This window comes from Mytilus trossulus, chromosome 5 (genome assembly GCF_036588685.1).
Source record: "Mytilus trossulus isolate FHL-02 chromosome 5, PNRI_Mtr1.1.1.hap1, whole genome shotgun sequence".
NCBI lineage: Eukaryota > Metazoa > Mollusca > Bivalvia > Mytilida > Mytilidae > Mytilus > Mytilus trossulus.
Genome location: NC_086377.1, coordinates 58,696,429 through 58,711,137, shown reverse-complemented (window position 1 = coordinate 58,711,137; position 14,709 = coordinate 58,696,429). Strand labels below are relative to the sequence as shown.

Sequence of the window (14,709 nt, the reverse complement as noted above, 5' to 3'; positions counted from 1 at the left end):
GTTTATTGCAGTACACAATTTAGAACAAAGTCAGACACTTCAACAAAAGACTGCACAGAAAGTCGATAAAAAAGACAGTAAAGGTAAAGACACAGAGACAGCCGCCAAACCACCTCCAGCTAAACGATCTCGGTAAGTCAAAAGAACAAAACTGTGACACTTTAGCTATTTGGATATATGAAGATGTGTAATGAGTGTAAATAAGACAATTCTCCACCAAAGTCACCATTTATTGAAGTAAACCATAAAAGGTCAAGTACAGTGTTCAACACAGAGTGTTGGCTCACACCGTACAGCAAACTATAACGGGCCCCAAAAAATTACTATTGTAAAACCAATCAAATGGGAAAAACAACGGTTTAATCTATATAAAAGTTTTAATGGTACCAAACCTTCACCCTTATCTGAAACGATAGTGTAAGCTTCTCAATGAACAAAATTGATGTTTTGTCAAACTGATGAAAGTTTTTGAAATTTTTTGGTTAAAGTTTTTTTTGAAATTTTTATATTTTTGTCAGAGATTCAAATAAAATTGAGAAAGACAATGGGGGAATGTGTCAAAGCGACAACAACCCAACCATAGAGCAGACAACAGCCAATGCCACCAATGGGTCTTCAATGTAGCAAGAAACTCCTGTACCTGTAGGCATCCTTCAGCTGGCCCCTGTATTTTTATGTCAAAATTTTATGAAAATTAAACAAGCCAAATTAATTTTAGTCAAGGTATTTGGTACCACGTTAATGTTTTTCTGTAAAATATACAGTGGAACGTCTTTTAGTCACTATTGAATGGATTGGACTGAAAGTATTCTGACTTATCAGAGATTCAATACATCCATGGTTGAGTGTGATGCAATGTAGACCATTCTTCATTCAAAATGTCACTCAAAAAAGTTATGGACAATTTGGGGAAAACTTTTTTAACATACTTTGGATACATCACTAAAAATAACTAAAGAGAATTGAACATCAGTATCTGGAAATGTAAAATTGTTTGAATGAACAATAACTTTTACAGGTCTTGAAATTTATAATATTCTATTTATAGATGGACAGCTAAAGAGAAAGTGGTTGAGCCTGTAGGACCAGCATCGCCAACATCGTAAGTTTATTTCTATGATATTTTTTTTTCCAAACAGACAAACATATAAAAAAGATATCAGGATTATAATTATCGTCTTTAAAAAAAGTCATGAGTGATGTTTGGATAAAAAGGTTATAAGGAATGTCATGTACAAATTTGAAGAGTTTTGAGGATCCTAAAAACACAAAAAAAATATTTTTACAGACAAATGTTAAGAAATTAAGATAATTATAGCCACTCTTTTTAAACATTGCAACAAATCTTAAGATTTTAGATTGCAAATTATACTGAAAAGCTTTATGTATTTTTTATTGCAAGAATTTTTGTGGAACAAGTCCTGGATTAAAAATCTTACAAGCTGATTAAAAGTCTGCAACATGGGCTGTTCATGTTTAATGCAGTGACTTAAACCAGTGTCCTGGTTCTTAACTGTTTGTCTAAAGGATTGTCCATGTTAAAAGTTGTGATATAATAAAATGCCTTAAGAATTGTCCATGTTGAAGTTGTAATATTATAAAATGCCTTAAGGATTGTTCATGTTGAAAGTTGTGATACGAGAAAAAAATTATGATTTTACACAAGGTTGTTATTTATTCAACAGAAGCATTGGAGACGACCCAAATGAATCTCCTGAAACTAAACTAGAAAGAGAGAGATTGAGGAGGCAAGCCAACAATTGTAGAGAAAGGTTTGTGATTTTAAACTTTGACAATTATGTGGAAGTACTTGATTTATGCGATACCAATTTTTGTTGATTTTTTGGTAAAACAAAGGTGTAAATTTAAAAAAAAAACAATTAATTCATGTTTTATATTGATTTCTAATTTTTTTAATTTTTTTTCAATTGCAAAAATTGGTATTGACGAATTTAAGTACTCCAAAAGTATTTGTTTTGAATGTTTAATTGAAACATCCATGCAGTTTTATATGATTGAAAATTTTCTACTGTTCAGGAATAACATTTAAAAAATATTGTAGAATTTTGTTTTTAAATTCTTTTCATTATAAGATGTATAAAAAAAATAACAGAGTGAAAATAGAAAGTTTGTTTTATCTGACATTTTAATTTGTGGAGTTTTAAGTTTTGGAGCAGAATCAACATTCAAGAAAATTTCTATTCAGAATTTTTTTCAATTTAGACTAATGGATGGTTCAATATGTGTTCACTGCAAATTTACTGTAAGACATTGTCTGTCTTTTTTCTTAGCACTAATGATGTGGGGGAGGAGGACGAAACAACAGAAACCAAACTTCAACGGAAACTCACAAGGAGACAGGCTAATAATGCTACAGAAAGGTTAATTGTTATTATTTCCCCTAGGTGTACATTGCAAATAACTGGTTATCTTCCCTTGGTGTATATTGCAATTTACTGGTTATCTCCCCTTGCTGAATTCATTGCAATTTACTGGTTATCTCCCCTTGCTGAATTCATTGCAATTAACCAATTATCTCCCCTTGGTGCATATTGCAATTAACTGATTATCTTCTCTTGGGTTATTAATTGCAATGAATTAAGGTTTGAATTGAGATATTACAATGTACGTATAAATTCTTCCATGGCAGATAATTGGGGTTGTAAGTATTTGACAACTAAAATTTTGCATAGGACAAACACAACTTTGGTATTTTGTAATAGTAATTAATAGTTTATGATAGATCAAAAGATTAATTTCAATGACTATTCTGGGAAAAAAGATTCCCAAAACTCTTATGTATATATAGATTTTCCACGGCATTGAGGGCAGAAAAATCAAGAAAATAAATGAAGTTTGACCAATGAAGAAATCAATGATGATGGATATTTTAACTTTTTTATTCATATCATTTAAGTTAGTGTAATAGTAAGACTTTTTTACCAAATTGAAATGTCTGAACTTTTTTATTTTCAGGGTACGAGTACGAGATATAAACGAAGCCTTTAAAGAATTAGGAAGCATGGTAACATTACACTCAGGAAGCAGCCAACCTCTCACAAAACTAATGGTTTTACAACAGGCTGTTAATGTCATTACAACACTAGAACAACAAGTCAGAGGTAAGTTATCCATATCTGTCCTCTAGCCCCAGCCTCGGACAACATTACACTCAGGAAGCAGTCAACCTCTCACAAAACTAATGGTTTTACAACAGGCTGTTAATGTCATTACAACACTAGAACAACAAGTCAGAGGTAAGTTATCCATATCTGTCCTCTAGCCCCAGCCTCGGGTAACATTACACTCAGGAAGTAGTCAACCTCTCACAAAACTAATGGTTTTACAACAGGCTGTTAATGTCATTACAACACTAGAACAACAAGTCAGAGGTAAGTTATCCAAATCTGTCCTCTAAACTCTAACCTCTGACAAAATCACTAAAACAGCATTTATAGATGATGTGGTATTATTGCCAATAATTATCAATTAAATGATGTGGATATTAGCAAGTGTAGGTCACCACATATCAACAATATCACAAACCTGTGAACAATGAGGTCTCGAGTGCAATCCCCACATGTGGTAGGTGCACTCAATTCTGATCTTGTTTAAAAAGGATAGTATTTTTTTGCCAAAGGTGGTAGTTCACTTCAGCTTCCAATAAAGACTGATTGCTACTAACTATCCAAAAGAGGCTTCAAATTACCACACCAGTTAATTCATCCTGATCTCAATTTCCAACCCTTAAAAAATATGTTTTAACTCGGGTGTAAAACATTATATGGTAAACCAGTAGTAATTATCCAGATTTAGAATTTTTTTGACATTTTAACTTTAACCATATTTTATTTTTTCTTTACAGAACGAAATCTCAACCCTAAGGCAGCCTGTCTGAAGAGACGGGAGGAGGAGAAAGGGGATGAGATACCAGGGGGGCGGGGCATGACATCAGATGACATTGCTGCACAGCAAGCAGCTTTGGCAGGTAAGGTACGCAACATGTTGCTACCTCTTTTGGCAGACGACAGTTATGATGATTACGATGATATGGACTGCTAGCAGGTAAATCACATGGTTAGCATGTGAGCAGGTCATGTGACTGACAAAGTCATGTGACCATTGCGAGAGTTGGCGTAAGATGTTTCAGTGATTGATGATGAACAGATTGATGAAAAATCAACTTTTTCTGTAAAAGATGAAATTTTGAAAAAAGTCCTTTTTTATTAGGATTCACTAGTTGTCCAACTTCCTTAGCTAGGAAAGAATTTGTAAAATCTGATTTCATTCATTTATCACCCTTTCAAAATTGATAACTTTAAATAAAATTTTAAGCATTGAGGCTTGAACAAAATTATAGTATTGGAACATGAAAATTGATAACATTTGAACATGACAAATATATAGCTTTGATACATTAAAAAATTATAGCCTTGAAAATTGAAAAAATAATAACTTTGATATTTTAGAAATTAATATCATTTGAATGTGAAAAAGAAAAAAATAAAGCCTTGATATTTAAAATAAACTATAAGCTTTGATACTTGAAAAAAGAATAGCTTTGATACATGAAAATAAAAGTTAAATTTGATGGTAGTTATTCTGCATTTTGAAACACTGTAGCTTACAAATGCCCTCGCCAATTTGTTGTTGTAAATTCTCTTTCCAAAATTTCTATATTTTCATCTATCTACAAATCTCTTGGTTATATGGTTTCTCCTTATCTGCTGCTAGCATGCCATATCTTCAGTTTAAGTGCACTAATATTCAATGATTCAGTTCTAAGGGAATTCTGGGTAATCAAGTACTGGGGATTTCTGGGTTTTGAAGTTTTTTTCTTCCATGACAACAAAAAAGTACCTGCACTTCAGTGAAGGTCAAGTAAGAGCCCAGAATTCTACGAACTGGATCATTTTGTTAATTTTATCACTAATTTGTTATTTGGGGGAGGGGTTGAGTATTTAGCAAATTTAAATTTCAATGTTGATGTTAGATTTTTTTTTATCAGTACATACATACAATTTGCAAACATCAAATGATAAATTGACGCAAGCAAAAACTAAAAAAATGACTATAGGCATTAATTGAAATTTGTTAAGATAGTATGATAGTGTCTAAATGTTTAAAATAAAAAACAACCACACACACACCCAATTCCTGGCATATTTAGGTGTATTTCGGTCAAGGTCAAAGCTCACATTATCTAGGGTCATTCCTGTTTTACGATAATTGTTGTGTTTTATCTTATTTCTGATTCTAATTGAATCAAATTTATATGTATTGACACATGTGATTTTCCCTGGGTCGTGAAAAAAACCCAAAAAACTACAGCATAAAAAGGGGAAAATATCATATAAATAACACAACTTGTGAAATATTATCCATTGGATTTTAAGCAGACAACAATCAACCAAAGAAAGAAATTCAACAAAAGCATTAAAGTGAAAGTAGAGAGCATTAATGCAAATTTATAGAAAAAAATAAGAAAAAGTGTCAAAACAAAACAAAATTACTGTTGCTGCAGGTAAGATACCACGAAATTAGATATCAGAATTTTTCTTCAAAAAATTTTGTGTATGTTATTCCTTGTTCATGAATTTATTTTTACGATAAATATATTAAATTTTGACTTTTTTGGCATTACAGCTAGTCCGTCCATAGGAAATCGTGTGGGAACAATGCATGGGAATTATTCTTATATGTCCGGACAAGAAAACAATCCTTTATCGATGTCGGACAAATACGGTGACGTTAAATACGACTGTCGTGAAAGTCCTTCCAAACCTGTCATGGACGGGTCACAGACAATGTCGGCCATGCATCATAACATGTACGGTATGATGCAGGACCAATGTGGCCCAGATATATCATGTCTCGCCCAGGGTATGGCCCAGGGAATGTCATCGGAACCTCAGCATCAACAACATCAACATGATCAAGGGAACTGCTAGCAGAACATTTTTAAGACTGCTTTCTCGTGGTACCAGTTCATCAAAACAAAAAAACATTTGTGGGTCATATTTTGTCGTCTGCTCGAAAGTTGTAAATGAACTTTTGTTATTGAAGAGGAGTTTCTTGTTTGTATAAGGATTTGTTAGTAATTGAGAATCTCAATTTTGAATTTGCGTCTCTAATAATTAGATATTTTCCGTTAATAACTTCACACTTTTAATCAAGATTTTTTTTTTTTTTTTTGGAAAAATGATTAAACAAAGGGGTTTGAAGCACATTGAATTATCCTGCTGTTTTAAACCATGCCAAAAGAAAAATCATTGCCAAAAAAATATTTGAATTTGAAATTCAGATTCTGAGATATTGTAAAAAGAGTATGATGTTCAAGATTTGAGTGATTTCTTTTTATAAAGTTCAAGATTTAAATGATGGAGTTAAGGAATACACTGATGCAATAAAATTGTGTTTATATTTTTGTTACTAATAACTATGGTTGTATTTGTTCATATTTAAAGTGCTTTTGTCCATTATTTAAATTAAGTTTTTGTATTATTATCTTTTAGATTTTTATGAAGTTCTAACTTCAGATCGTATGTGTGTATGATTATTACTTTCCGGTAGAACTACTACACTGTTTGTGTGTCATAAAAAGTCTAAAATATTTTGTATTAAATTATGATTGAATGATGATGATGAAATGTTAGAAATGAAAGTTTGATTTCTCCATATTTTCTGTACTAACATATCCAATCTGCTGTTTCTGCTTTGTGGAATTTGTACATACAAAAACTCGAGTTTATTTGGTTAAGTTGACAAAAGATGATTTATCAGTTTTCTTTGACCAATTATCAATGTCTCAAATCAGTTTTTACTGGACTTGCTAAGTTGTGTTAAGTTGTGAACCACAAGTTGCATTTTCTTCACACAGATGTGTAAAGGTATGAACCACACTTTGTATAATCTTCACACAGATCTGTTAAATTTAAGAATCTGTTGTTAAATTATTTCTTAGTTATGAATATGGATGAAATATGGTGCTTTGAAAGCCAAAAATTGTTAAGTTAATTCTTTTTAAAGCTATGATATTATTTTTGTTGATCTAAAATTCAGTTATTAACTGTATCAAGTCCTGCTTCAGATAAATTAGAATTTGAAAACAAACATAGAAAATAATTTTTATGTACACTTATATATTTACTTTCTTAGGCAGCCATTATTAAAAATGCCTTTTTTCGGTAGATGAAAAGCTCAAAATAAGAAATCTCTGAATATAGATCTGAATTTAACAACAGCAAATTTGCTGTCAAAACTTAGTTAATCTCCATGACACAGATATTTTTACTTATTTCAGATTTTCAGAATTTTCTCGACTTTCTGAAAAAAATCTGTTTCGATAAAATTATGAAAATTTTTAATGATTTTTTCTGTATAATTATTTTTTGATATAACTCATATAAAAATACATTAGTTACTGTTTCATATATATATTTATTTTCACAGGGTTAAACTTGCAATAAAAATTGATATGAAATAATATACACACTGAAGTTTATGTGAAATATTTTTAGTTCCAAACATTAAGTTATAATATATTTGATCATGTTCATCTTATTTAAATCAGATTTCTGCAGTTGAGACAATATGAAAAGTTGAATATTTAATTCAACCACAGTTCTTAAACATTTTGGAAACTATTTTTTTTATAATTCATCAAAGGTTGAGTTCATGACTTGTTATATGCAATTTTTTTTTAAATTCAATTTTTTTTTTTTTTTTTTTTTTTTTTTTAAATATATAATTTGTTTGAAATGGGTTATTTTTCCTTTATAGATGCTAAATATGTCCTTTCATACTTTTAAAAGGATTTATTTTTGTTATCAAATAACCAAAATAACTTCTAATGTTGTCATGACTGCAGAAATGTAAACAAACAATATGGTGCAGTTCGCCGTCTGCTCAGATATTTTGTACATAGTGCATCAATACATTGTAATATACCCATCTGTCTGAGTGATATGTGATAATACAGGTATGTACAAGTCACAAGTGTGTACATGTGTAATTACAAGTGCGGTCGTTGTGTATATGTGTGTGAACAAAGCTGAAATTAGGTCTGAAATATTGGTTAAAGGGTTGTAGAAAATGATGAAAAATCTGTTTCAAATTTCTTATAGATATTTTTTCAAGTTGAAATTTTATCTTATATTTTGATGTGAATTGTTAGACTTAATTAATTTGAAACAAAAGGTTTAATCATGGTTAACAAGATACTTTGTTATATTAATCTAGATTTTTCAAGTTAGCTAAGAATATTTGTATTGAATGATTAATATAGTGTGAAATATAAGGTTTATAATGGCACACAGATTGACTAAAGAAAGAATTTTTAATATAAGATAGACAAATAATATCATTCTAAAACAATTGTTTTGGTTAAAGTAGATATGAGGTTTATAAACTAAATAAACAAAACCATAAGTAACCTCAGCCTGTGGCCTTGGTGAATATAGATTTTTTTTTAATAAACATGATTTAAAAAAACTTGAGTAACCTTTGTCTGCGTCCTAGCTGAATACAGTAATTTTGGGCAATAAATATCTTATCCACTTCATAAAAGTTTTGTGTAGGACTATAATTATGTTATATACAGTAATCTACGAATCTGCTTGGTTTTTTTCAAAACAAATGAATACTTTGTTTAAAAATGAGTGAATGTGCATGCATGTGAGTTTGTATATTTGATTATAACAAACTTTTTAAACATTTTTTTGACCAATTTTGATTTTTACCAAACATATCTTCTCAGATTTTATTTTAGATAGACCATTTGCATTATTTTTTCATTCCCGACTGATTTTTTTTAAAAGTTTGTACCTTATAAATGTAGGGTAGCCAAAAGATTTTTATAACATGGTGCTGAAATGTTCATATTTTTTTTTTCTTTCCCTCAATCTGATGTACATTTAAATATAAGTGTTTTGGCTTCAATTAATTGTTAAGAACTTTTAAAAGCCAAGATTTTTTTTAAGAATTTGATGTATATGAAATTCTGACATGAAAACAATTCTTCCACTGTCAACATAAAAGTTCCATGATTATTTTTTTTTCAAGCCACAACCAAAATAGTTTTTTTTACCAATTTGAAAATTGTTTACATTTACATACAAATTGTATACATGATCTATATTTAGGATATTTTTAATGTGTCTCAATAACCAAGTTAAAAAATGATGTACAACCTCATAAGTAAAACTAGGAATTTGGAACATTTGAAACTTCTTTTATAAAAGTTGAAAAAAACTATTTTATTTTAATTTTGCTGGAATTTATAAGTACAGGGTATTTTTTGGTTTATCTGTTTCAAAATTGGCTTTTCTATAATAAAAAAAAATGATATCCATTTCTAGAACTGTCACTGTTTTGTGTTGAAGATATTCTTTTTTTTTTTTTTTACAATTGTGTAAAAATTACATCATGTATTTAATATTTGGATATATTCAGATGAAAATTTGCACCAAATGAAATTTCTTTGTTTCACAATGAAATCTGTTTTTCTAATGTTTTTGAATATGTCCAGAAATCTTGAAAGTATAAAATTATGTATTACTATTTTATTTTATTTGTTGGCTTCAGTAAAATGTTCAATCTATGATTTTCATATAATGTTGCAATATTTGAATCTCAAAACTGTTGTTGGCATGCATATATTAGTTCATCAAAGGGACATAAATCATGTATGAGAGGGGAGGTAACTCTAATCATCCTTCATCCAAATTTACAGAGATCGTGCCTATTTTGTAGATTAAACAAGTTGAACATTTGTACATTTGATTGTATTGAATATCATATAATAAACTTCCAACATATTTTTTTTTCAATAACTGTTACATAGAGAATTTAGCCAAATTAAAACCAAATGCTATTAAAAAATAGTTTTTTGAAATACATGTGTATGTTTATAATGTTGAAGTGAAGACAAGAAGTGGGCAGGGCATCTTCTACTCTGAACTTAAATGTGACCAGAAAAAAATATTTTTTTAAAGGATAAAGTTCAAGATTAAAATGATCATTTTGATGAATTTCAAGATTAAAATGATGAAGTTCAGGATTACACTAATGTGATATCTGGTTGTGATGACACAATGATTTTCAAGCAATAAAGAGACAATAATCACAAGCTATAAAACACAAATATGATCTGAATATTTATACATATCGACTGCCAGTCAAGAACACTGCCATGCCCCTTGCCCCGCCCACTTCTGTCTTCTATCTTTGTTTGACTACTTTATGGTATAGTCATTGCTGAAAATGACACTTAATAAAATTTTATTATAGTTTGTGTGTGTTTTTTTCTGTTTATATATATGCCATTCAACCATCAATAACAAAAATCTTCCAGCATCAGTATCATCAGCCGAATGTTGAAGTCAGAGCTGCTTTTTTTAAATTCTCTGGAATGAAAAGGCAACAACAAGATGCATATATTTCAACTGTTAAAATATTTAAAGCTTTTAAATGTAAATATCAAGAGAAAACTTTCTGTGTTCACCAATACATCTCAAAAGTTTTTCTATTGAATTAAGGTCAAGGAACAGTAAATAGGCTATGACGCAGATTTTGCTAAAAAAAATGCATACAACCTTGGCTCGTTGAACTACAACTGAAAATCGAAAAAATAATACATTTATCTCTTTTATTATCTGAAAAATTGCAGATTGATTTCTTTTAATATGGGTGAATATTTGTATAGAAAGCACATAAAATCGGCGAAAAACCTTCTAAAATTTGTCTTAAAATCGCCAAATCTCTAATTCAACTCCATAGATTTTTCTTAAAAAACTATATATTGTTGACACATAAATTTCTGTTTTAATGATATAAAATAATCATAGGGTCACCGACTTCGAGCCAGAGTTGTATGCCAAATTATTCTGAAATCTAAAACATAGCCCATTTACTGTAACTTGACCTTAAGTCATCAAATTTCGATTCCACTTCCTCCCCTAGAAGAAGAAATCAAAGATGTGAATTTCCAAACACATAAATGGAAGATCTCTGTTGGTTTGAATAAAACTTAAGAGAGAATATATGCCAATGAGACTGCAACCTAACAACTATAATGACCTAAAGAAATATAGAGGTCAACATAGCAATCAATGATAGACCTGTGTCTGAACAGTATTGCAACAAGAGTGTCTTGCCTTCGTCACCAACAATGATTTTACAAGTCTCAAATGAATTGATTGATAACAATAAGGTAAAGCTTAAGGTGAGATAAACCCTGGTAGAGACAGGCAAACAGATGTCTACACCTTACAATCATTCAATAATATAGTTGAACTTTTCAGGTTCAATCTACCATTTTCTACATTTGGAAATGCCTGTACCAAGTCAGAATTTTGACAGTTGTCCAATTGTTCTTGATGTGTTTTGTCATTTGATTTTCACATCTGATTAAGGACTTTCAGATTTAATTTTCCTTGGAGTTCAGTATTTTTATGATTTTACTTTTATACAACCGCAAAATTTGAAAAAAATTTCGTCGTATATTGCTATCACGTTGGCGTCGGCGTCGTCGGCGTCCGAATACTTTTAGTTTTTGCACTTTAACTTAAGTAAAAATGAATAGATATCTATGAAATTTCAACACAAGGTTCATGACCACAAAAGGTATTTTGGGAGTTTTGATCCCAACATTTTAGGAATTAGGGGCCAAAAAGGGGCCAAAAAAGCATTTTCTTGTTTTTCACACAGTAACTTGAGTAAAAGTAAATAGAAATCTATGAAATTTTGACACAAGGTTTATGACCACAAAAGGAAGGTAGGGATTGATTTTGGGAGTTTTGATTCTAACAGTTTAAGAATTAGGGGCCAAAAAGGGGTCCAAACAAGCATTTTAATACGACCGAAAATTTTGAAACAAATTTCGTCGTATATTGCTATCACGTTGGCGTCGTCATCCAAATACTTTTAGTTTTCGCACTCTAACTTCAGTAAAAGTGAATAGAAGTCTATGAAATTTTAACACAAGGTTTATGACCACAAAAGGAAAGTTGGGATTGATTTTGGGAGTTTTGATCCAAACATTTTAGGAATTAGGGGCCAAAAAGGGCCCAATTAAGCATTTTCTTGGTTTTCGCACAATAACTTTAGTTTAAGTGAATAGAAATCTATGAAATTTTGACACAAGGTTTATTATCACAAAAGGAAGGTTGGGATTGATTTTGGAAGTTTTGGTTCCAACAGTTTAGGAATTAGGGGCCAAAAGGGGCCCAAATAAGCATTTTTTTACAAGGTTTTTGACCACAAAAGGAAGGTTGGTATTGATTTTTGGAGTTTTGGTTCTTACAGTTTATGAATAAGGGGCCCAAAGGGTCCAAATTAAACTTTGTTTGATTATATCAAAAATTGAATAATAGAGGTTCTTTGATATGCCGAATCTTACTGTATGTAGATTCTTAATTTTTGGTCCCGTTTTCAAGTTGGTCTACATTAAGGTCCAAAGGGTCCAAAATTAAACTTAGTTTGACAAAAATTGAAACCTTGGGATTCTTTGATATGCTGAATCTTAAAATGTACTCAGATTTTTTATAATTGGCTTAGTTTTCAAGTTGGTCCAAATCAGGGTCCAAAATTAAACTTAGTTTGATTTTAACAAAAAAATAATCCTTGGGTTTCTTTGATATGCTGAATCCAAACATGTACTTAGATTTTTGATTATGGGCCCAGTTTTCAAGTTGGTCCAAATCAGGATCCAAAATTATTATATTAAGTATTGTGCAATAGCAAGAAATTTTCAAATGCACAGTACTCAGCAATAACAAAAAATCTTCAATTGTACAGTATTGTGCAATAGCAAGTATTTCCAATTGCACAGTATTGCGCAATAGCAAGAAATATCTAATTTCACAATATTGTGCAATAGCAAGAAATTTCAATTGATTGGAGTTATCTTTCTTTGTCTAGAATAGTAGTTGAATCAACTTAAATCATTGTTTTATACACTATACAATGTATTTTTACTTATACTACCAACTGATAAATTAAAACAATCTTTACCATTCAGTGATAACAAGCACTTTTTACATTTTGATATTTTATGATGTATTTAAATGAGAAATGATTGTTAAAGAAATAACTAATTTCACAATATTGTGCAATAGCAAGAAATTTCAATTTATTGGAGTTATCTTTCTTTGTCTAAAATAGTAGTTAAATCAACTTAAATCATTGTTTTATACACTATACAATGTATATTTACTTATACTTCCAACTGATAAATTAAAACAATCTTTACCATTCAGTGATAACAAGCACTTTTTTACATTTTGATATTTTATGATGTATTTAAATGAGAAATGATTGTTACAAACTCCATTAGAAATTTGAATTGAGATCGGGTTTGGAATAAAGGAAAGGGGGACCGGATGTGAAAAAAATTGAGGGTGGGTTCAATTTTTCTCATTTGAAATTTCCTAAATAAAAAGAAATTTCTTCAAACATTTTTTTGAGAGGATTAATATTCAACAGCATAGTGAATTACTCAAAGGCAAAACAAAAATTTTAAGTTCATTAGAACACATTCATTCTGTGTCAGAAACCTATGCTGTGTCAACTATTTAACCACAATCTAAATTTAGAACTGAATCCAGCTTGAATGTTGTGTCCATACTTGCCCCAACCGTTCAGGGTTCAACCTCTGCGGTCGTATAAAGCTGCGCCCTGCAGAGCATCTGGTTATTGATTTTCGCACCATAACTTCAGTATAAGTAAATAGAAATCTATGAAATTTAAACACAAGGTTTATGACTACATAAGGAAGGTTGGTATTGGTTTTGGGAGTTTTGATCCTAACAGTCTAAAAAAAAAGGGGCCAAAAAGGGGTCCAAATAAGCATTTTGCTTGGTTTTTGCACCATAACTTTAGTATAAGTAAATAGAAATCTATGAAATTTGAACACAAGGTTTATGACCATAAAAGGAAGGTTGGAATTTTTGGGAGTTTTGGTCCTAACAGTTTATGAATAAGGGGCCCAAAGGGTCCAAAATTAAACTTTGTTTGATTTCATCAAAAATTGAATAATTGGGGTTCTTTGATATGCAGAATCTAACTAAGAATGTAGATTCTTAATTTTTTGTCCCATTTTCCATTTGGTCTACATTAAGGTCCAAAGGGTCCAAAATTAAACTTAGTTTGATTTTGACAAAAATTGATCCTTGGGGATCTTTGATATGCTGAATCTAAAAATGAACTTAGATTTTTGATTATGGGCCCAGTTTTCAAGTTGGTCCAAATCGTAGACCAAAATCAAACTTTGATTTTATAAAAAATTGAATAAATTGGGCTCTTTGATATGCCAAATCTAACTGTGTATGTAGATTCTTAATTTTTGGTCCTGTTGTCAAATTGGTTTACATTAAAGTCCAAAGGGTCCAAAATTAAACTTAGTTTGATTTTAACAAAAATCGAATTCTTGTAATAGCAAGTCTTTTCAATTGCACAGTATTGCGCAATAGCAAGTAATATCTAATTGCACAATATTGTGCCATAGCAAGAAATGTTTTAATTGGAGTTATATTTCTTTGTCCAGATTCAACTTAAATCTTTGTTATATACAATATAAACTGTATATTCACTTTTAACTACCAACTGATAGATTAAAACAATCTTTACCATTCAGTGATAACAAGCAGTTTTTTTACATCTTAATATTTTATGATGTATTTAAAAATGAGTAGTTTTTGTTGCAAACTC

General features: G+C 30.2%; 1 protein-coding gene across 2 annotated transcripts in view; it reads left to right on the top strand.

Annotated features, from left to right (window-relative positions):
* Positions 1-10,292, top strand: part of LOC134718979 (transcription factor 4-like) — an 80,450-nt gene extending 70,158 nt beyond the window's left edge. The window contains exons 16-22 of one of the 2 annotated variants that reach the window (XM_063581864.1): positions 12-132; positions 1,049-1,102; positions 1,686-1,772; positions 2,292-2,381; positions 2,977-3,122; positions 3,866-3,988; positions 5,647-10,292. In XM_063581864.1, coding sequence (XP_063437934.1) covers positions 12-132; positions 1,049-1,102; positions 1,686-1,772; positions 2,292-2,381; positions 2,977-3,122; positions 3,866-3,988; positions 5,647-5,951 — 926 coding nt within the window. In that variant the 3' untranslated portion in view covers positions 5,952-10,292. The remainder of the gene's footprint in view (positions 1-11; positions 133-1,048; positions 1,103-1,685; positions 1,773-2,291; positions 2,382-2,976; positions 3,123-3,865; positions 3,989-5,646) is intronic. The other variant, XM_063581865.1, reaches the window with a different exon arrangement.
* The last annotated feature ends 4,417 nt before the right edge of the window (positions 10,293-14,709 follow it).